The 22,915-nt window shown below is 45.6% G+C and overlaps 1 protein-coding gene across 2 annotated transcripts; it reads left to right on the top strand.

Moving 5' to 3' along the window:
- The first annotated feature begins 16,647 nt into the window (after positions 1-16,647).
- On the top strand, positions 16,648-22,474 carry LAMTOR5 (late endosomal/lysosomal adaptor, MAPK and MTOR activator 5). Of its 2 annotated transcripts, XR_004346810.1 has the most exons (5): positions 16,654-16,711; positions 16,791-18,268; positions 19,133-19,194; positions 21,089-21,206; positions 22,134-22,469. XR_004346810.1 is itself a non-coding variant. In XM_032612135.1 (4 exons), the coding sequence occupies exons 1-4, from the start codon at positions 18,234-18,236 to the stop codon at positions 22,192-22,194; spliced, it is 276 nt and encodes a 91-aa protein (XP_032468026.1). In that variant the 5' UTR covers positions 16,648-18,233; the 3' UTR covers positions 22,195-22,474. The 2 variants fall into 2 exon arrangements, 1 of the variants encoding a protein (XP_032468026.1); XM_032612135.1 differs by having other exon boundaries at positions 16,648-18,268; positions 22,134-22,474.
- The last annotated feature ends 441 nt before the right edge of the window (positions 22,475-22,915 follow it).

Here is a 22,915-nt window from a genome sequence, read left to right as displayed (position 1 = left end):
TTTGCACTTGCAGACGCTAGCAAGGTCCCAACCCACCTGGCTGGGATGCAAAGTCCAGGTCCCTGGTGAGGGCGAAAACACAAGGAAGAAAACATGAAACAGTTCGTCTTCTCCTACTAGGAACCCATCCACCTGGAAGAGCTAATATAAGTGCAAGACCCAACACAGCCCTCCTGCCCGCTCTGGGCTGTGCCATTAAAAACCCAAAAGGCTGTGGTCTGTGAGCTGCCGTGAGGAAGCAAATGGTTGTTTCCCAGTCCCCGGAAAAGAGTGAGCTCCACAGTCCCTCACACAGGATGAGCCATGGAAACACGTGGAAAGTAAAAACTCAGGGTGGTCCGAACACGGCGATGATGGAGCATCAGAGCAGACAGCTGCAGGAGCCACCTGCCCGCGCAGCCCGTGAGGACACAGAGGCAGGGCCTCACAGAAAGGAAGCAGGTATCATTTCCAGCCGGTGCTGACTGAACAATACAATAAATGGAAGCTGCTCTATATTGGGTCATAAATCTGAACTGGCCAATTTCCCACTGAAATAAGTCAGCTGCATCCTCCTGGAGCACCCCGGGGGGCCCCTGGCCCAGTTCAGGCCCTGCATTACTCTCTTCTTCTCATGAAAGAATAATCCTTCAATTTCTCAAGCCGCAGAGAGTATGTGGGTGATTGCTTTAATATTATTCTTCAACCCATGTTGAAATATTTCATTAAATAAAAGCAGTTAAATTAAAAACAAATAATTCTCTTGGTGGCATATTGGGGACCCTCTTCAGCCGAGGGACATTTTCTACTTTCTTCTATTTTTTTTTTCTCATGTAAGAGTTAGCAACTGGGGCTTCCCTGGTGGCGAGTGGTTGAGAGTCCGCCTGCTAATGCAGGGGACGTGGGTTCGTGTCCCGGTCCACGAAGATCCCACGTGCCGCGGAGCGGCTAGGCCCGTGAGCCATGGCCGCTGAGCCTGCGCGTCCAGAGCCTGTGCTCCACAACGGGAGAGGCCACAACAGTGAGAGGCCCGCATACCGCAAAAAATTAATAATAATAATAAGAGTTAGCAAATGAACATAACTTTTCTTGAGAACATCTTGAGATCAGCAGGGTATGGAGTGGCACAGTTGAATCCTTTAAAGTAGGGGGTCTTGGGAAGCACAGCCAGCCAGGGGTCACTACTCGACCCGAGGGCATGGGCCAGCTGCAAATCACCAGGGACAGAGCTCTGCCCCTTGCCTACCCTCAGGAAGAAGGAAACCCCAGCCCCGCTTCAAGCTGCCCTGCCTAGAGATGGAAAAAGTCCTAGGGCTGGATGAGGAGCAGGCAGGAGCAGAGGCTGCCTGTGGCAACGTGAGAAGAGTCATATCAAGTCTTAAATCAGAAAATGGTAGGAGCAGAAAAAGACGCGTGGCTCTCCTTAACCCAACTTCCTCCATCTCCCTCCACCTTTCTGGGTTAGTTTCTGATGTACAGCAAGGTGTATACATATTCTTTTTCGTATCCTTTTCCATTATGGTTTACTACAGGATAGTGAATATAGTTCCCTGTGCTATACGGTAGGACCCTGTTGTTTATCTATTTTATATATAGTAGTGTGTATCTGTTTGTTAATCCCAAACTCCTAATTTATCCCTCCCCACTCTTTCCCCTTTGATAACCATAAATTTGTTTTCTATGTCTGTGCATCCGTTTCTGTTTTGTAAGTTCATTTGTATCATATGTTAGATTCCACATATAAGTGACATGTGATATTTGTCTTTCTCTTTCTGATTTTCTTCACTTAGCATGATCATCTCTAGGTCCATTCATGTCACCTCAAATGGCATTTTTCATTCTTTTTTTTAATGGCTAATAGTCCATTGTATACATGTCTAACATCTTCTTTATCCATTCATCTGTCGATGGACATTTAGGTTGCTTCCATGTCCTGGCTATTGTAAATAGTGCTGCTATGAACATTGGGGTACATGTACCTTTTTGAATTAGACTTTTCTCTGGATACCTACCCAGGAGTGGGATTGCTGTATCATATGGCAAATCTATTTTTAGTTTTTTAAGGAACCTCTATACTCTGCCCTCATTCTTATTGGGAAAAACAAACAGACAAACAAAAAAGGAAATCCTGCCTATGATTATAAACTAATTCAGGAAAGTCAAATGATTTCATTCCATACGCCAATGCTGATTGATTATAATGGCTGCCTAGAGGAATGTGTTGAGACTGGGTCTGAAGTCATCTCTGGGCTCCGTGGGAGAGAGCGCCAGCACTGACTGGTGATGTCTGTCATGCGTACAGGATGGGAAACTGTTGGCACACGTGCCATGTATTTTCTAATCACGGGACTGTGCTCAGAAATAATCCATTTATACTGGATTTATCCTTGAAAATATCAATGAGATAACAGCCGAAGGCTCAGGATCAAGGGAGTTTCAACTCCTAGTAGGAGGCCCCAGTTACGTTTTTGTCTCTAATCACAGAAGTGAATTCTATTCTAGCAGTGCATTTAGCCTCCTGGTTCAGGTCAACGAGTTGGAATTACGGTTCTTCCTTTGAGAGCTATAGGTTGTTGGTGCGGGGAATGGGGTTATGACTCATCAACGTTTTCCCCAGCTCTAGTGGTTCATGAAATAAACTGCTTAAAACAAACAAACAGGGCTTCCCTGGTGGCGCAGTGGTTGAGAGTCCGCCTGTCGATGCAGGGGATGCGGGTTCATGCCCCGGTCTGGGAAGATCCCACACGCCACGGAGCGGCTGGGCCCGTGAGCCATGGCCGCTGAGCCTGCGCGTCCGGAGCCTGTGCTCCGCAATGGGAGAGGCCACGACAGCGAGAGGCCCGCGTACCGCAAACAAACAAACAAACGAACAAAAACACCTTTTGGCAAAGAGGTCAGGGCTGAACCTTGGAAAGGCTGCCCAGGAACATTGCCTCCTGGACTGCCAATCCTTTCTAAGGACGTGGCCCCCCTGGGTGGCCACCCTGGGCGGAGGCCAGGTGACACATAAACATGGGCCAGGATAATTCCCGTAGGCTCAGAGGATTCACCACAAAGTGAAATACTCTTCTTTTCCCTCAGTTAATGGTTCATTTCAGCTGAAAATAAGACCTAGCATGTGCAGGTCTCATGGTCAACAGTTCCTACCATGTCCATGCAACAGTCCTTTGAGAATTCTTTCCCCGAGGCCAACAATTAATTCCCTTTAGGAAACAGGACTGGAGTGGCTGGAAGGGGGTCAGCCATCCTAACAGGGGTGGGCCCCATTCTCTGCTCTTGCTGTTCTGGTTCCAAATCCAGTATGGACAGAGGGGTGTGTGCACACAGTCTTGGAGCATCCTTGTGGGAAAGGCGCTCTCTCTCTCTCTCTCTCATAGGATTTGAACAAGATAACAGGCCCATCCTGAACACAGTTCGATAGATTTACAGACAAAAGGAGTATGTGTCACTTGCAAAGCAAGCCCCTCAGTACCAAAAAGCTCAGTCTGCTGGAAAAGGCTCCGTGTCCCCCTGGGGTGCAGCCCAGAGAGGAGGCATATGGCTGGACACAGAAGAAAACAAAGTTGGGCAGAACATGCCTTGGATGAGTTAATGAGCCCAGGACTGAAGCTCCTTTATTGATGTGGGGAAATGTTAACATTATATGGCTAAGTGGAAAAAGCCGGAAACAAAAAAGAATATACAATGTAATCCCCATTTTACATGTGTGTCTGTGTGTGTGTGTGTGTGTGTGTGTGTGTGTGTGAAGGCATGGACACACACAAAGAACAAGATGGAAAAGAGAGGAACTAAAATGTTCACATTTTATCTTGGCAAGGAGGAACTGCTAATGACCCTGGGTTTGGTTTATTTGTCTTGGTGGTTCTTTTGTCTTCATACGTTTCTACATTTTCTGTTTTCTATTTGCGCACACGTTCTTTCGGTAATAGAAAATGAAGTAAGTGTTACTTTAGAATAATTATAAAAGAGTGGGAAAGGGAATAATAAAAAAGAACATGAGTATTGGAATTATTTAGAACTAATAATAATCCTCATTCTGTCCCATCTTAGCTGGTATCCTTGGACAAATTATCCTCCCTGGCCTCTGGTGCTCTCCCTAAAGCACCTACACAGTACATGCTTAGACAGAGAAGGCAGACCTACTGTTTTTATGGTGGTTGGTTATTGTTTTCAGAGCAAGGGTGCTTAGCAGCCAGCAAAAGATGATTGTGGTGCTAGGGAGAGATTTTTGGTTTCCCCTGCTGAGACCGAGAGACGGTCTAGAGTGGACGTGAGGCAGCCTGGTGGATGCCAGGAAATGGTGCAGCTGGGAGGTGCCCACACTCACCATCCAAACCCTCCGCAGTGCCTCCAACCCAAGCATGGGGAGTGCAGACCAGCAGAGACCTTTGGGACCTGGTCAGCAAGATTCCAGCCGCATCCGTGGCCATGACTAATGTGAGCTGACATTCAAGAGTCTGGGACACAGCCAGCAGACATTTTCTTTGTGAAATACTGTGTAAGTGCTTATGAGTAGGGGGCCAAGCCAGGCTGGGAGGGGGGATAGATGGATTCACCTGCAAGTTGTTGAGACCCACAGCCAAGTAAAGTGGCTGGATCTCCATGGCAGAGGCACGAGGGACACAGGGGATACCAGGATGGGGCTGAGCATGGCTCCAAGGGCTTTGGGGACATCGTGCAACGTGGGAAAGATCATCCACAGTGGCCCAGCAGCTTCTGCCAAAAGGAGCAGTCCCAGGTCCATTCTGCCGTGTAAATCTGGCTCCAAAACGCTCAATTTCAGCAAGAGCTCCCCAGAGTTCCCAACTGGGCACATAATTTCACCTTCTTAATAAATCACCGGGAGTCCTCCTGTCCTAAGAAAAACAAGAAGAGGAACAGCCAGAATCTGTCAAGAAATTAATTGAAAACAGCAAAATAAGACAATATAATTCCTTTCTCAAGGGCAGCCTTGGAAGTCGGGTACTGTCCCTCTGAGGCCTGCTAACCCAGGGGCCCCCAGCTGCTGGGAGGAGGTGCTCCGGCCTCCAGCAAACTGTAGCTCTTCCCTCTCTAGCAAAGCTACAAACAGCACATCTTTGTGCACCTCCCAACCCAGGAGCCAGGGCCACAGATATCATGTGGCATCAAGAATGGCTCTTCTAAGAAAAGCTAGAAAAAAATGCCTCTGTGTATTATGTGCACCTGAAAAAGGCGCTTGTGTGTGTTCATTATATGTTTCATTTATGTGTTTGCATCCTTTCTTGTGTGATGATGACCAAACTAGGATCCGAGCAACTTAAAGCTGGACGGAAACCCTGAGATTAGACAGCACCCCCAGTGCCCAGCATTGCACCCAGGACTCAGGTGCCATGTCCTCATTTGATGGGTGAGACTATGGTCATGGTCACAGACACAGTTAAATGCAGGTCTTCTGCTCCCAAGTGGCTCTATCCCATTGGTCCTTCTTCAGTTCCATTCAGCAAACCAGAGCACACAGTGAGAAGGCAAAGCTGAATAAGACAGAGCCCCTACCCTCGAGGGGCTGGTGGGAAAAACAAGGATGTACATGACTGTGATGATAAGAAATAATACTAATAATTCAAAACCTGGAAATAAGGCCACAAGAGGACAGTAAGTCCTTCCAATGTCATTTGGTCATTGTTTCGCAAGTCCACCCAAGGATTATTTAATCACCCAGGGGAAGGTATCTTTGTTTAATGGCTATTTACCATAAATTAAGGGCTCAGACTCTGTGAAGTTACATGTTAACTTGTAGATCATGTCCAGTAAAGATATAAATAATGTCTATTCAATAGAAAGCATAACATTAAAGACTGATTTTTTTAACTGCCTTGTAAGACATTAACCAGTTGTTTTGTTTTTAATTGGGGTAAAATACACATAACATAAAATTTTACCATCTTAACCATTTCTAAGTGTACAGCTGTGTCATTAACTATATTCACATTGTGACCATCACCGCCGTCCATCTCAAGCACCCTTTTCATCCTGCAACACTGACACTCTACACCCATTAAACATAACTCCCCATTCTCCCCTCCCACCAGCACCTGGCAACCAAAGTCTACTTTCGGTCTCTATGAATTTGACTATGCTACGTATCTCATATTAGTGGAATCGTGCAGTACTTGTCCATGAGACTGGTTTATTTCACTTAGTATAATGTCCTTAAGTTTCATTCACATTGTAGCATGTGTCAGAGTTTCTTTCCTTTTTAAGGCTGAATCATATCTCATTGTACATATACACCACATTTTGCTCATCCATTCGTCTGTCCATGGACACTTGGGCTGCTTCCACCTTTTGGCTGTTGTGAATAATACTCCTATAAACTTGGGTGTTCAAACATCTGTTGAGACTCTGCTTTCCGTTCTTATGTGGATATATATCCAGAAGTGGAATTGATGGATCATATAATAACTCGACGTCTAATTTTTTGTGGAACTACCATACTGTTTTCCACAGTGGCTGTCCTGTTTTACATTCCCACCAACAGTGCACAAAGGTTCCGATTTCTCCGGATCCTTCCCAACACTTGCTACTTTTTGGTTTTTTTATTCTAATGGGTATATGGTATCTCATTGTGGTTTTGATTTGTACTTCCCCAGTGATTAGTGATGTTGAGTATCTTTTCATGTGCTTATTGGCCATTTGTATATCTTCTTTGGAGAAATGTCAATTCAAGTCCTATGCCCATTTTTTAAACCAGGTTGTTTGGGTTTTTTGTTGTTGAGTTGCAGGAGTTCTTTTATATAGTCTGGATATTAACCCCTTATCTGATACATGATTTGCGAATGTTTTCTCCCATTCCATGGGCTGTCTTTTCACTCTGTTGATAGTGTGTTTCCATGCACAAAAGTTTTTAATTTTGATATAGTCCAACTTATCCATTTTTTTCTTTTGCTTCCTGTGCTTTTGGTGTCATATCCAAGAAATCATTGCCAAATCCAACGTCATCAAGTTTTTCCCTTATGCTTTCTTCTGAGTTTGATAGCTTTCGCTTTTCCATTTAGGTCTTTTGATCTGCTTAGAGTTAACTTTAGTACATGGTATGAGGTAAGAATTCAACTTCATTCTTTTACACATGGGTGTTCCACTTTCCCAGCACCAGTTGTTAAAAAAGACCATCTTTTCCCCATTGAATGGTCTTGGCGTGCTTGCCAAAAATCATTTGACCATACATGTGAGGGCAACCAGTTTTGTTCTCAACCTAGATATTTTACTTGAACATTTCCTTTTAAGTGCTTGTAAATACCCAGTTCCTCAAAATGCTCTTTGAACCAGCTTTGCCAACTTATTGGTTCCCTCATTCATGAATTACTAAATCTTTGACACCTGCCCATTCCACATTTTATGAGAGCCATGTTTTTAAATGTGTGAACATTATGCTTTGCCAGTAACATACAAAGTGCTGTGGGTGTCGGGGTGAAGATCGTCTCTAATCGAGGGATCCAGACACCTTTTCACTTTTGAAATCAGCCTGATGATTAATGGGTAGACTTTTGCCAGATAGACATGGTGGTTTGGAGCGAACATTAAAGACCGCGGAAACAGCAGGAAGAGTGTTTTCCTTCCTGTTTGCTTCCTTTCTTGTGTGTCTTAGCCAACAAAGTCTATTGGCCAACACAGATGTGACACTTCCCATGAGAAAGCCTTAGGGGAAAAAAAGCCTCTTGCCTCTTTCATATGTCATTTCTCTTCAGGACAGCTCCCTGCTACAGCTCCAAGTCCTCTCAAGCCTCCACCTCCACCGCACCCCCTTCCCCTACCTGACAAGAGGCTAGAAAGGGCCTAGGCCTTTCCATCCATACTTTAGATTCATCTCTGATTCTGCCTGAACTAGGGAATTGCATTTCCTGGCTGTCTCCATCCCACCACATGGGGCCTCCATGAAATATCTCCCTGACAGACTCTAAAGGTTACCAGCATCAATCACAGGGATAAACAGCAAACAAGCCCGAGACAGAGCAGCCACCTCTGTCTGATCCAAAGTGGTATTAATTAGAAACCTTAACTTCTGGCCACAGAGGATAAGAACTGCCGCCCTCAAGTGACCTTTGCCTTGGCAGAGTGTCCCCAGCCACGGCTGGCGGCAAAGCCCCTCTCTGTGGGGATCTTTACTCTGCAGGGTGCTTCTGTCCCGCTTGAACTTAACGCTGAGACTTGTGTTCCCTGAGGATCTCAGGTGTGCACATCCCTCCTTGGGTTTTTTTTTTGTGTGTGTTACGCGGGCCTCTCACTGTTGTGGCCTCTCCCGTAGCGGAGCACAGGCTCCAGACACGCAGGCTCAGCGGCCATGGCTTATGGGCCCAGACGCTCCGTGGCATGTGGGATCCCTCCCAGACCGGGGCACTAACCCGTGTCCCCTGCATCGGCAGGCGGACTCCCAACCACTGTGCCACCAGGGAAGCCCCCTCCTTGGGTTTTTGAGATCACATTGTTGTGGCCCCCAGGCCATTCCCACCTGAGCTTCCTAGCCCATGGCCGTGGCATTTCCTCAGGCTCTCGGCGGCCACAGCAGCCTGTACGGTGGCTTGACACTGGATGTCCCAGCTTCTGGCTTGCTGAGAGGCTGTCGCTGACCTCCCCCTCCTCCACGGGAACCCATGCACAGCGGTAACCCAGAGGAGCCTCAGCAGAGCCTGTGCCTTGCGTGCTGCTGAGACCCATGGCCTTGGGCCTGCCCACTCCTCTACCGCTCCCAGAGCCTCAGCTGTCCAGACACCCTGACTGAGGCCTCCAGGCATCCCAGCCCCTCAGACTTGGCTCAGCCTCTACCACTGGTAAAGACACCTCCCCGCTGGGGTCAGCAGGGCTCCCTAAGGGGCTGACCAAGGAAGGAGTGAGTGGAGTGAAGACTCAGTGATCTCGAAGCAGGGCTGCTGGGCTACTTTCCTGGCTGGGTAACCAGTGTGTTCTCTGAGTGGTTGAGGGCAGACTCAGGGTGAGCCAGCCTCCACCCTTTCACCCTTCACTAGCTGAGCAACCTTGGGCAAATCACTCAACTTCTCTGAGCCTCAGTTTCCACATCCGTAAAATGGTGCTCATAATAACACCTCAGAAAGCTGCTCGATAGTAAATATAAAACACTTAGTACAGCACCTGGCACTAATCAATCCTCAACAAATGTTAACTATTTCTTGGGGGTCAGGGGTGGGTTTTGTCCCACTTGTGCAGTTGTGTGTACACAAAGAACACGAAGTCCTAGGGGAAGGACAAGTGGAACAAAGGCCAGAGATCGTGCAATTCATTTCTCCAGGCCTTCTCTTTGCTGACCAATGTTTCTACCAACTCATAGAGAAGGCTGTCCTACTTTCATATTTGCTTGTCCAGAGAGTGATAAACTGTTATCTCCTTAAAGTCATCCAGCCTGCGTTCAGACGGGCCCTTCTCCACCTTGACAGATGGGATTACATTCATCCCCCCTCCCCTTTGGCAACTGGAAAGATCAATGAGACATTAATCTCCCTGACTCTGACTTTCTCCTGGGGGAAATGCTGACAGTCCAGAATTAATGTGTCAATTGATTTACTCCTGGTGTCTAAAGGAGTAGACAAGACAAGTCCTCCCACTGCTGGGAGGGGAGATGGGGAGAGAGCAGCCTCTGGCCACTTTCTGGGTCCGGCTCACAGGCCTGTGCTGTCTGGACAGGTTGAGGAGACAGTTGCAGAGAGACTGATTCACCTGGGATCTACATCCTGGAGACTGGCCGGCCCTAGCTCTGGAGTCCCAAAGCCATGGACACTCTCAAGTTCTACAGCCTTGACAAGCTATAGACCCCTCCAGACCTCAGTTACTTCATCCACAAAATGAGGATGGAGATCCCTGATGGGATGACTGTGGAATTAACAAGAGATAATGTGTGTGAAGAGATGTGCTTTGTAAATGTTAATTTTTTATCTTTAAGTACAAGAGTAAATGCAATGTTCTTGAGTGAGAAACCAACCAAGTTTACAGATATTAAAACTGAGGCCTAGAGAGATGAAATCCATTTTCTTTTTTTTTTTTTGCGGTACGTGGGCCTCTCATCGTTGTGGCCTCTCCCGTCGCGGAGCACAGGCTCCGGACGCGCAGGCTCAGTGGCCATGGCTCACAGGCCCAGCCGCTCCGCAGCATGTGGGATCTTCCCGGACCGGGGCACGAACCCGTGTCTCCTGCATCGGCAGGTGGACTCTCAACCACTCCACCACCAGGGAAGCCCTGAAATCCATTTTCAGTCAGGTAAGTTATGAAGACTGTCCACTGCCTTCACTGCTTTTGACACTGTGATTGCGTCCCTGCCCCCACTTTCTACTGGTTCCTTAGGAGCTAGAATAATGGACAGATGAAGGGTTGGAGAGGGTCACTTTCCTGAGATTTTCAAAGGGATTCCCCGCCTAACAGAACATTTGCCGGACACTTTCTGTGTGCTAGATGCTTTTCTAGGGACCGTGGAGGGCAAAGACAACACACTCAAGTTCTGATAAGCCCTTGACCTTGAGGGTTTGGTGTTTCTCTTTTCATCCTTCTCTCTCTCACTCACTCGTTCGTGTGTCTTCTCCCTCCCAGAAGCAGCCCTGCCTGCCCCACTGAGTCCTTTCCTTACAATGTGGCCCCAGACTCGGGTCTGGGCCAGACACTCAGGTAATGATCATTGGTTCGAACAGCTTCTCTTACCCAAAATAAAACTTGGGTTTTGTTTTGTTTTTTTCCATGATCTCTAGCTTATTTACTGTATAGAACATAAACTCCTTGAGTGAGGAAGCTCTGCCTGGTTTATTACTACTACCCACATAGAATTTGGCAAACTAGGAGTGAGAAATCAATTTTAAAAAATGAAACTACAGATCTACAGTGAGGACACGGCACGAAACTGGCGGACATACATACTCTGAGATGCATTTCATGGCCCTTATCTCTAGAAGCACAAAGCAAAATGACCAACCTCTCGAATTCCATATTCTTATACTCAAGCAGAAGAAAGGGCAGATAGCTCTCCCCTCCCCTTGCCAGGGCGTGGAACTTTGCCCGGTAAAGTTGCTCTCTGAGGTATGGAAGGAGCCGTGTGTGCCTCACCTAAGAGCTCTCCCTCACGCAAAGAAGGAAGCCCCCTCCCTGTAGGAGACACTTGAAATGCTCTCTCGCCGCCCAGCCCCAGGTGAATACCTTTGCTTTCCTCAGGCACTTGCAGAACAGATATAGAAAGCAGACATTTCCTCTTCAGCCTCCTTTGCAACTAAAGCCAGGGATGTGATCCAGGCTGCATTGCTTAAACTTACCCACACAAGACTTCAATTCAGAGGCTCTGGGAAAATTCCACTTTGCTGGCAAGGGCAGCAGCAGGGGGGGTCTGGCCTCGGGGGCGTAGCGGGCATAGGGTTAGGTTCCTGCCACAGTAATGGCCTTGGTGCCGCAAGCTGTTGTGGGCTGCTGCAAGACCAGTGGCAGGGGTGGCATGGTGGGCTTGGAGCTTTGTCACTGGAAGCTTAGACTGAGCTCTCCAGCCCTCCCAACAATTGGGGAACCGTGAGCTACCCAGTGTCATTTTAAAATTTCCTTTCCTACTCTATAAGCCAAAGTCAGCTTCTGTTGCTTGCAACTAAGAGCCCTGAATGACGGTCTAGTTCAACTTTGCCTCAGCTGTCATTTCCTGAGGTCCTGGCAACAATAGCAGCTCTCACCTGTTCACCGTCTGCGGTGGCCCCAGAGACTGTGTGAGGGCCTTCACATGCATCGTCTCATGGAGTTCCCACACCACTGCTATGAGGTGGATACTATTCTTATCTTCAGGGAGAATTGAAAAAAATCTGAGATATCAAGGCATTAGAGGACTTGTCCAAGGTCTTACAAGAGGGTAATTCAGTGTTGTAACAATAGGTAAGCTCCCGAAGCTAAATTGAGATTCCAAGAGAGATGGTGGCAGCCAACAAAAAAGCTTCTCGCTCCGCTCTTCATGGCAGGATGTGCAGAACTAGATGGGTCATCTTGTCTTCACGACATTCTCTACTCTGAAGTAAGGACCAGTAACACTTCACTAAGTTCGTAGACGCTGAAATAAAGACACGAAGATATTTCACTGCCCAAGAAGGATTTTTCCAGGACAGTGGCAGACATGATTGACAAGGGAACACATTGTTACCCCACAAGCATGTTTTCTGAAACTCCCCAGGGGCTAAGGGAGTCCATGCTGGGTAGACAGTGAGGGGTAGCCAAAGAAGCTGAAAGCCTGCATTTAACTAAAAGCATCAGTGTGCAGGTCGGCACTGCAAATACATTTTAATACAAGTAATTTCTTTCCCATTCATTTTCAAGCACTTATTTCATTTACACAATCCCAAGGGCCAATAAATCTTGGCATTAAGGCTGATTTGATGTGTGATGCAGACAGTCTAATTAAGGATAGGGTATTTTATCAGCTCCTCTAAATTTCCTTTTCTCTAGTCTACAATTTTTTATACTGGGCTGATCTTTTTTTTATTCATAAGGGTCTCATTCCCATTTGTCATCGCTGCATCAACTGGGCATCTAATGAAGACTTGGATATGGAAGTCTGCATCTCATCTGTCCTCAGTAGCAAAATTAATAAAGCAGCAGGAAAACAGCTTCCTGAACTGAAATGTCCTTGGCCCACCCTGAGTCATCTAAAATATATTTTGCTTGGGGCAAAATTGGGGCTTAGCTATAAACTTTAGGAGGCAGTGCTCAATTTCAACTTCCATCCACTGATAGCCTGTACCCTACTCCCCTGCCCAACCCATTGCTTGGAGAGGCTTGGACCAGAGTGGCCAGAAGCCTATTTTCCCACTATCCCCTCTGCACACATTTATTGAGCACCTTTTATAGGCCAGGCTCAGGGAGATATAAAACAGGCTCTAGAAGGCCACAGTCAAATGGGTCATGCCACCACTGTTGGCCAATGCAAGAAAAACATCTTAGTTAGCCAAGTATCAAGGCTGGGAGCAAGCTGGAATGATTATCTGCCCTACCCTTTTGCCTCTGAGAGGGTGAGCCTCCCAACCAGTTTCTCTATAATTAAGGGCTGCCAAACGCCTGTGATCACAGACATTGACTTGTAGACTTTATGGATATATGAGTATATTGGTTTCCCAGGGCTGTCATAACACAGTACCACAAACTGAATGGCTTAAACAACAGAAAGTTATTGCCTCACAGTTGTGGAGTCTAGATGTTCAAATTCAAGGTGTCCTTCTGAGGGCTGTGAGGGAGGGATCTGCTCCAGGCCTCTCTCATTGGCTTGGAGATGGCTGTCTTCTCCCTCTGTCTTTTTACATTGTCTTCCCTCTATGAATGTCTGTGTCCAAATTTCTTTTTATAAGGACATCAGTCATAGCGAATTAGGGCCCATCCTTATGACCTCATTTTACCTTGATTACCTCTGTAAAGACCCTGTTTCCAAATAAGGTGACATTCTGAAGTACTGGGGGCTAGGACTTCAACATATGAATTTTGGGGAGACACAATTCAACACGAGTGTCTCTAAAATTGGTTTAACTGGGCTTCCCTGGTGGCGCAGTGGTTGAGAGTCCGCCTGCCGATGCAGGGGATGCGGGTTCGTGCCTCGGTCTGGGAAGATCCCACATGCTGCGGAGCGGCTGGGCCTGTGAGCCATGGCCACTGAGCCTGCGCGTCCGGAGCCTGTGCTCCGCAACGGGAGAGGCCACAACAGTGAGAGGCCCGCGTACTGCAAAAAAAAAAAAAAGAAAATTGGTTTAACTAAAGCTCTAAAACAACCTGTAGCAACACAATATAGTTAGAACACTGCATGGAGGGTTAAGAATTCCATGTTCAAGTTCTAAATTAGCCACTTCCCCTCTCTGAGCCTCAGATTTCTTCTCTAGAGAATAAGAGAGCTGGACTGGGCCTCCAGAACCCTCTCACGTCGCCGGGATTGTGTTGCTGATGACGTAAGAGAAGTTGAGGCAGCACAGGGGGCAGGTTAATGGTGAGGCTCCACCACTCACAAGCAGGCTGGTCCTGAGCAAGGATGGATCTTCTGAGTCTCAGGGAGTTTTTTTAACTCTTAAATGAGGACAGCGACAATAGCTACTTCAAAAAGGTTCTCGGGACTAATGAGGCCTGTGAAACGCCCGGCACGCAGCTGTCCCTCCATGTGTACGAACTGCTAAGGGTATTACTGCTCTTATTACTATCAGGAGTTAGGCTTTGGATCTAGCACTCAGCTCTCAGGCAGTGTCCACGATCGGAAGACAGGGGTCTGCACCCCAGTGTCCTATCCAGTAGCTCGTGTGGAGTGAGAGGCTTTAGCTGGCAGGACTCTTGTGAACCTTGTGACATGCCTTTCGCCATCTCCACCTTCCAAATCCCATCCCATTCCATTTGGCTTTTCACATTCATGTCATTAGGGTTAGGGCTAGGATTTCAGGTGATTTTTTTTTCTCACTGTTTTATTAACTTTACACACCCTAGAAAAGTATAATAACACATATTTCATCATCTCATTTAAATGCAGCCCTGCGACCTCACACCCATATGAACACTAGATTGCTTGAGGTCTGTAGTGGTCATTCGGCTCTTATCGTCTTTGAACTGTTAGTTATTTGCTCATGTGTGTCCTCGCCTAGACTGTAAGCAACTTGAGGAGACATATGGGTCTTCTTACTGAGATTTAGCAAACCTTATTGATTGGCTCCCACAAAGCACCGGCCCTCTTACATGAAAAATCTCATATCAACCTCCCCACAACCTGATGAGGCAGGTAATGGTGTTACCATGTCACAGATGAGCCCCTGAGGCTTGGGGGTCACATGTGTAGGCAGTGGCTAAGCCAGGATCCAATTCTACATCGCCTGACTCCAAGGCCACCAATCTAGCCTAGTGCTGTCCTCAGCAAGCTGTACCAGCTCAGGAGGCTCGTGGGTCCCTGTAACTCACTTAGGATGCTCCAGCCTGAGCAGAGTTTTCCATGGCCTTGGTGCCCCCTGGTGGCATGTGAGGGCTCGTTCCCAGCCCGGCTTCAGGCTCATTCCACTGCAGGCCTGCGACCCCTAAGCACTTGAAAGAGTGACCAAGGGGGCTGGCCCTGGCACAGCAGGGCCCTCTGCACCCAGGGAAGGGCTAGTGACACTAGAGTGTCACTTTTTAAATGGACTGCCCCCGCCCTGAGGATTCTGCTCCTGATAGGTCAAAGAAGAGCGCTTAGGGTCTCAGGCCAACAGCCGTGAGATGACCTACAAGGTTTGGTTCACACCACCCAGCTTCTCATCTCCCCTTTCCCAGTCAGGACATGTGGGCATGGGCAATCTCTGCAGCACCCTCCTGGGATTTCCATTTTCCAAGAGCTTGCTTATGGAGTGGGGGAGGGAGAAGAGGATAAAGGTGGTTAAAGCTGAGGACTTAAACGCTTCTTTACATAACACAGTCTTTTTCTCAAAAAACCCATCAAGATTCTTCGGTAAATATTACTGGAGTCCTATTGTGCTCCACAGCGCTCAGGATGCAGAAATGGAGAAAACACCCCTTCTGTCTTGAAAAGTAAACATATAAAAAATTACAATGCAATGAGGCAAGTACTCTGATATGGGTGTCCTGGGACTTCTCCTGTCACACCCAAGATGGTTATCAGTACTCAAAACTGAGAATAAAGAATCATCAAATACCTCACAAGCTGAAGTAGAAAACAATTAGGGGTCAGACACCTTGTCCAACTAACCATCACTCCAGCCAACAGCACTTCCCCAGCTTATATAAGCCACCGCTCCTTCTGCAGGGACAAAACAGCAAGAAGACACAGAAAGAGGGGGTGGTGTGGAATAGCCTGCCTTCCCACCTCCGGAGCAACAAGGATGTTTGAGCCAGCGGTCATCCTCTTCCTACGTGCTCATTTTCCCCTTGGAGGCCTTCCTTAGCGCGTAAAAAGTGATCACCAAGCTTTTCCGGGAATCCTATAATCACTGATCTGGCTTTGAGATAATCACAGATATCCTAGAGCTGCATTAACCAATGGTAGCCACCCATCACACACACAGCTATTGAGCACTTGAAATGTGGCTAGTCTGAATTGAAACACGCTGCTAGTGTGAAATATACACCGGATTTTGAAGACTTAGTCCGGGGTGGGGCAGGGGAATGCAAAACATCTCTGTATTTTAAAACTCGATTACATGTTGAAATGATAATATTTTGGACATAGTATTTGGATAAATAAAATATATTATTAAAATTAATTTCACCTGTTTTACTTTTTTTTAGCGTGGCTACCAGGCCATTTAAAATTACAGCTGTGGGGCTTCCCTGGTGGCGCAGTGGTTGAGAGTCTGTCTGCTGATGCAGGGGACGCGGGTTCGTGCCCCGGTCCGGGAGGATCCCACATGCTGTGGAGCGGCTGGGCCCGTGAGCCATGGCCGCTGAGCCTGCGTGTTCGGAGCCTGTGCTCCGCAACGGGAGAAGCCATAGCAGTGAGAGGTCCACGTACCGGAAAATAAATAAAAATAAATAAATAAATAAAAAATAAAAAGAAGGATAATAAAAAAATAAATAAATAAAAATAAATAAATAAATAAAATTACAGCTGTGGGTGGCTCACATTCCGTTGCTATTGGACGTCGCTGCCCTGAGGGTTAGAAAGCCCGAGCTGAGATGCCCCAGTCCAGCAAAGCTTACACCACATTGGGACCACAAGGGGGCGGTACTGTGGTGCCGAGCTGCCTGGGGCAGGACTTCAGCAGCAAGCAGGCCGGCTCCTCACATTTTCTGATGCTACCTTTTAAGGGTAGTTTTAAACAGCTTTTTCTAAAATTTAAATGGCCCATATTATGTGACCCCGAGGTTAATATAAATCATTTCTCTAGGGCAGGAGTCTAAAACTCCTGAATTACAATATTCAAGACTGGAATTTTAAGGCAGCTGCAAGTTTCTCACCATCACAGCTAGGGAATGAAGAGGGACTGTGAATTCAAGTCGAGAGAAGCCTTAAAGCTGGGCCCCAGAACAGAAGGTGGACTGTGAGTAAAAGCTGGAGGTAAGAGGGTTGGAGAAAAGGTAGCTCCAGGAGTGATGTTAGGAGGACTTAAGCACAAGGAGTGGGTATTGGCTTATGGGCGATGGGTGACCTCTGGACATACTCCCATTTTCATCAAAATGCTACCAATCTGAGTGTAAATTGTTACCACCTTTCTTCGGGGCAATTTGTAAGTGTATTTTAAAAGCCTTAAAAATGTCAATATCCTTTGACCCAATAATTCCATTCTAGTAACTCATAAGGAAAATTTTAAACTGCACAAATATTTGGCTATAAGGATATTCATCCAGCATTTGTAATAGCCAAAGAACCCAAAATAACAATAAAACTATAAGCAACCTAACTACACATTGATATGGGTTGGTTAAATCAATTAACAGTTATAATATGGACTATTTTGTAAGTGTTACAGAGGTTGTGTAAATGAATACTTACTGACATGAAAAGACATTTATGCTAAATTCTGTGAAAAGGGTCAGCTACAGAATTGTATGTCCAGTATGTGTGTCAATTTTGCTTAAAAAAGAAACAACATTAAAAGCATACATCTGCAAAGACAATTGGCTGAAAGAATATTCTCCAAGGGATTAATAGTCATCTCTGGACAGAGGCTATGGGTGGGCTTTCTTTCCTTATTTTTTAAAACTGCTTTTATAATTAACTTTTTAAAAGATTATTTATTTATCACAAGTGACACGTTCTTTCCCAAGCCCTCCCCAAAGGGGAAGAACCAACGTTTTCGTTAAAATCCCGACACTTTCCCCATACCTATTAGCATTGTTCCATCTCGTCCTCTAGTCCCTGTGTCCAGTCTTTTCCCCTATAAGCCTGGGGACCCTTCACCGGGGTCCTGTGTCTCTCTTGTCTCTCTCTGCCCCACCGCCTGTATGAGACCCCGTCGGACCGCCCGGGTTGTTGTAAAACTTCAACAGGGTCTGGCCCGACTTCTTGGAGTCGGTGGAATTGTAATCCAAAGGTCTGTATGGAGGAGACAAAGGGACAGGCCAGGAGGGCGGCTCCGAGGGACGACTGCAGACCTCCCTCCCACGGCGGCATTCCGCGCCGTCCCCTCGCCTGTTGCACAGGCAGCAGAACCTCCGCCCGGCTCGCGGTGGCGGGCGCGTAAAGATGTCATCCTGGACACAACGCGAAGGCTGCGCCACGAAGTTTGTCCCTTTGGAGGCACCGTTCCTGCCCACGGCCCGCTCGCGTCATGTGAACGACCGAGGGGCACCCGAGACCAGCGGCGGAGAAGGAGGCGACTCGCGGCGGTATGGAGGCAACTTTAGAGCAGCACTTGGAGGATACGTGAGTAGTATTCTCGTCGGCGTGTCCTGGGGTCGCGGCTGGGGGATTTGAACGGGACAGAGGGCGCGAGCTGCGAGCGCCGGCCAGGCGTCTTGGGGACGCCCTGTCCCGGGGCCTCCGGTGTGGGTGCGGAATGACCCGGAATTAAATCCCGCCGGGGCTCCGCACACTCCCTCCAGAGCGGGTCTCTGCGGCCCGAGCCCAAACCCGACTCTCGTGCTGAAATTGCCCGGACAGGGTCGTTCTTCGGGAATTTTAGGAACCGGGTTCGTTTGGGAGAAGGAAGTACCACTTGTGCAGAGCCCTGCCTTATAAACATAAACACACACAGCGTATTTCCTTCCGGGTGTAACCAGTTACTTGCTGAAAAGCATCCGTTAAACTTTTCGAATGAGTAATATCTACGGAAAATCCAAAGTTGGAAAAATAGAAGGCGTACAGGGAAACACCTCCCTCGCATCAGTGCCCCTCAGCTTCCCACTACTCCTCCAGGAGGCAGCCCGTGTTACTTAAGAGTTTTTCAACAGTTGTTTCAAGTGAGTTAGTATGTTAACATATGCATTTTTAACGAAGGCAACAAAATCCCGACTGTTGCAATGTTTGTGGCCCTCCAGAGCTCAACAGTACCTGGGCACGGTCTTTATTCTCATGAGAGAGAAACTGGTTTAACTATTTAAATCAGTTAATTGTAATTTAATTTTTCTTGGGACGTGGCGGGGGGGGGGGGGGCGATAGTGAAAAAAGATTAACACATTTCAAGCACTACAACAATGCCTGGTACAGAGAAAGCATATTTGTGTTATAATTATTTAAATTCATTTTCCCACATCATTTGCTTTCTTCTTCCTGCGTTCCTGGAATTAGAATGAAGAATCCATCCATTGTTGGAGTCCTGTGCACAGATTCACAAGGACTCAATTTGGGCTGTAAGTATCTCACATCAACCCTTTGGTGGATTGCACAGCATTTGATGTTGACTGGGAGCCTAGTGTGCTATTATTCTCTAGTTTTTATTTCCTGTTACGCTGCCACTTTCTGGGGACTTTTGCAAGCGTAGAGATCAAAATTAGGAAATTGAAACTTCTCTATAAAGGGAGAAATGTTCCTTGCAGTTCTAGCACTACAGAGTCGTTTCTACTAAAGTAGTATTTAAATCATTTTAAATTGGGTCTAGAAAGGACTTCAGACAATGACAGAAGTTACCATTTATTGAATTTATGCCATATGGTGGGACTGTGAAGCTTTGTATACATTATCTCTAATTTTCACAATAACCCTGCTAGATGGGTGGTGTTACTTTTTAGTCCGACGTCACTTAAGAGTAAGTGAGTAGGTAGTAAAAATGGGGCCTGCAGGGTTGGACACACCTAGCTTCAACCCCTTGCTCTTCCACTTACTAGTGGTGTCAGCTTGGACCAAAAAGAACCTTTCTGAGCCTCAGTTTCTTTACTGAGTTGTTGCCTAATAAGAATTATTATTATGGAATTGAATTTATTGAGCTCTTACTATGTGCCAGGCACCGTTCTAAGTGCTTTGTGTATACTAAGTCATTTAATCCTCATAACAACCCTGTTAGGCAGATAAAGAAATGGAGGCACAGAGGTTCACTAACTTGCCTAAGGCCATACAGCTAGTAAGTAGTTGAGCTAGGATTTGAGTCTGGCTCAGAAGCCTCTTAATCAGAATACTATAAAATTATATATGTAAAGCACTCAGCACAGAACCCAGACATAATGCTCAATAAATGGTAACAATTACTGATGAGAAAATAAATCCAGAAAGGTAACAATGGAAGCCTTCAGCTAAGTAATGTCAGAACTAGTAAACCCAGGACACCTTGCTCCTTACTCCTCTGTACTGCAGGACTTTTTAAAGCTCTCAATTTTTGCTGGGAGGGTAATTGAAGGAAGTAGTCTGTAACTCAGGTTTTACACACAAATCAGTTTAGTTGGAAGAAAAAAGGCAGATTTTTTTTGAGGCACTTGCCAGGCTCACAAAGGAAAGGCTGAAATTCAAGTGCAGAAATGTAAAACTAAATGTACTCCTTCAAGAAAACTTCGCCCAAAAGACTGCACTGTGTGTCCAGTTAATGTTTTATGTAACAACAGTAAATGCACCAACTCTGCCATACTGGCATGTCTATTACCTGAGTTAGTTTCAGGCAGATGGGCTTGTGTTGCCTTTATATACAGAAAGATATTGTAAACTTAGTAATTACGTTTTGTACCTGACATCCAAGATTTAGTTATTATCTACAGGCTAAAACAAACATTAGTAAAAAGCCAATTCTGTTGCTATTTGAAAAACCAGTTTATTCTAGTGGAAATAATTGCTCACAGAATATTTATACATGCTGTTAAGGTGATCTTACAGCCAAACTCCTGAGTAAAGATCTTTATATCCTTTGAGGTTGATCTCAGTAAAAGGAAATCAGATTTTCCATGAGGAATTAATTAGTTTCAACAAGTCTCTTGCCCTTACTGGTTTTTGTCAGTCTCACCTATGAATTTCTTCGTTTCAGTTTGCTTTCAGATTGACTTGAATTACAGCTTCCTTATATGCTTGAGAAGGTGTTTAGAGATGGTGATGGGAATGACTTGGAAAATTGAGTGTTATGGCCTTTTACTGACTTAAAAGCTGTTATTGGCTTTCTCACTGATGTAACCACTGAGTATCAGGGCAGAATCATTATATGTCAGTACCTAACCTAAGAGACCATGAGCTGAACCTTCTTTTTGTGAATAATTCAATTCAGTTCTACTATACGTCTATACTCATTTTTGGACAGTCAGGCAACGTGATATCATCTCTGTCTTCCAGGCCGCGGAACCCTGTCAGATGAGCATGCTGGGGTGATATCTGTTTTAGCCCAGCAAGCAGCTAAGCTAACCTCAGACCCCACTGATATTCCTGTGGTGTGTCTAGAATCAGATAATGGGTGAGTAGATGGCAGCAGATCCCTTCCTTTCCTTTTCATTCAGAAAAATCAATCCCTGGGAAACTTGACTGGGGCTTGCCCTGTGTTCATCAGTGATTTCTCAAAGTATGTGGAGGAAGGTTCCACCCTTTGGACCACAGGAGCAGATGGATTGATCTCTAAAGCTAATGTGCTTTCACACCACAAAGACATTTAAATGAAGAGTAAGAGTCGTCACGAACTATCAATAAAAGAAGCAATAAATAACACAGAGGAAGACTAAACAAAGAACAGAAACAATGTCTGTAGTAATAGAAATACCAAAGACATTCCAAGTGAGGGTCCTCAGAATAATAGTAAATGAAAAAAGCAGAACTATGCACAGGGACTTCCCTGGTGGTCCAGTGGTTAAGAATCCACCTTCCAATGCAGGGGATGCGGTTCGATCCCTGGTCAGGAAACTAAGATCCCACATGCCGCAGAGCAACTAAGCCTGCACGCTGCAACTACTGAGCCCACGTGCCACAACCAGAGAGCCTGTGTGCCGCAATGAAGAACCTTCGTGCTGCCATGAAAGATCCCACTGTGCTGCAACTAAGACCTGACACAGCCAAAAATAAATAAAAATTTTAAATAAATAAACTATGCACATTATGATCACAGTTCTGTAAAGTGAGAAAAAATGTATATATGGTATACATGCATATTAAAAAAGGAAAATATTAATAGTGGTTGTCTTTGAGTGATAGGATTATAGAATTAATTTCGTTTTTATATTTTATACTTTTCTGTATTTCCCAAATGTTTTATTGTATTTAGATATTGCTTTCATACATAGAAAAGTAAGTATTATTTATTTAGTTGTGTCCTAAACCAAACAGCATCTTTAATCTTACGTCGACTCCCGCTTGCAACACTTTACTGAATATCTTCCACTTTGCCTTTCAGGAACATTATGATCCAGAAACACGATGGCATCACAGTGGCAGTGCACAAAATGGCCTCTTGACATCTTGTATCAGTTCTCCAGCAGCTTGTCACGGGGACTCGATCGTACCTTATGTTAATTATCTTATAGAGCTATTAGAGTTCCAGTAATTAGGCCATTCATGTAATGTGCATTAGGCACTTTTCTATTAATTTTAGAGTAAGCTGCTTTTTGACACTCTGACTTATCAAAATTGACTTATCAAAATACTAGTTAAGGGAAGTATGTTTTGAAGCAAGTGTAGGTCACTTTGTATACAGAATTTCGTTATGTTTAATAAAACTGGTTGGAGGAAAGCTTGGATCTTTTCTGAATTCTTTAAACTCGTATCAAATGTTTATTTTTTCAATTATCAAATTGTAATTTTTCTTAAAAAGGTAACTGCTCCAAACCATTCTGTTTCGGAAGCTCCTGAAATACATAGATTCTCACAGAAACATCCATGGATATATAAAACAAGTCAAGCGTACTCCTACCCCATAATAAAAACATAATAGTAGATATCATAAGTACTTACTATATGCCAGGAACACATTCAGTTCTCGTTAACAACCCTATATGGGTTCTCAATAGCAGAGAGGTGGAAGCAACTCAAATGTCTGTTGATGGGTGAATGAATAAACAAAATGTATATACATACCATGGAATATTATTCAGTGTTAAAAAAGGAAAGAGATTTTGACACGTGCTATAGCATGGAGGACTCTATATGCTAAGTAAAATAAGCCAGTCACAAAAAGAC

The sequence above is a fragment of the Phocoena sinus genome, chromosome 1 (genome assembly GCF_008692025.1).
Source record: "Phocoena sinus isolate mPhoSin1 chromosome 1, mPhoSin1.pri, whole genome shotgun sequence".
NCBI classification, from domain to species: Eukaryota; Metazoa; Chordata; class Mammalia; order Artiodactyla; family Phocoenidae; genus Phocoena; species Phocoena sinus.
Note: the sequence above shows the minus strand (reverse complement) of the source record. Positions and strands in the feature narration are given on the sequence as shown.

Excerpts from the sequence above, each read along its gene's own strand:
- LAMTOR5 (XM_032612135.1), top strand. The coding sequence starts at position 18,234 with ATGGAGGCAACTTTAGAGCAGCACTTGGAGGATAC. Across the intron at positions 18,269-19,132 it reads GAGCAGCACTTGGAGGATAC|AATGAAGAATCCATCCATTG; the intron begins GTGAGTAGTATT and ends TCCTGGAATTAG. Across the intron at positions 21,207-22,133 it reads TGTCTAGAATCAGATAATGG|GAACATTATGATCCAGAAAC; the intron begins GTGAGTAGATGG and ends TTTGCCTTTCAG.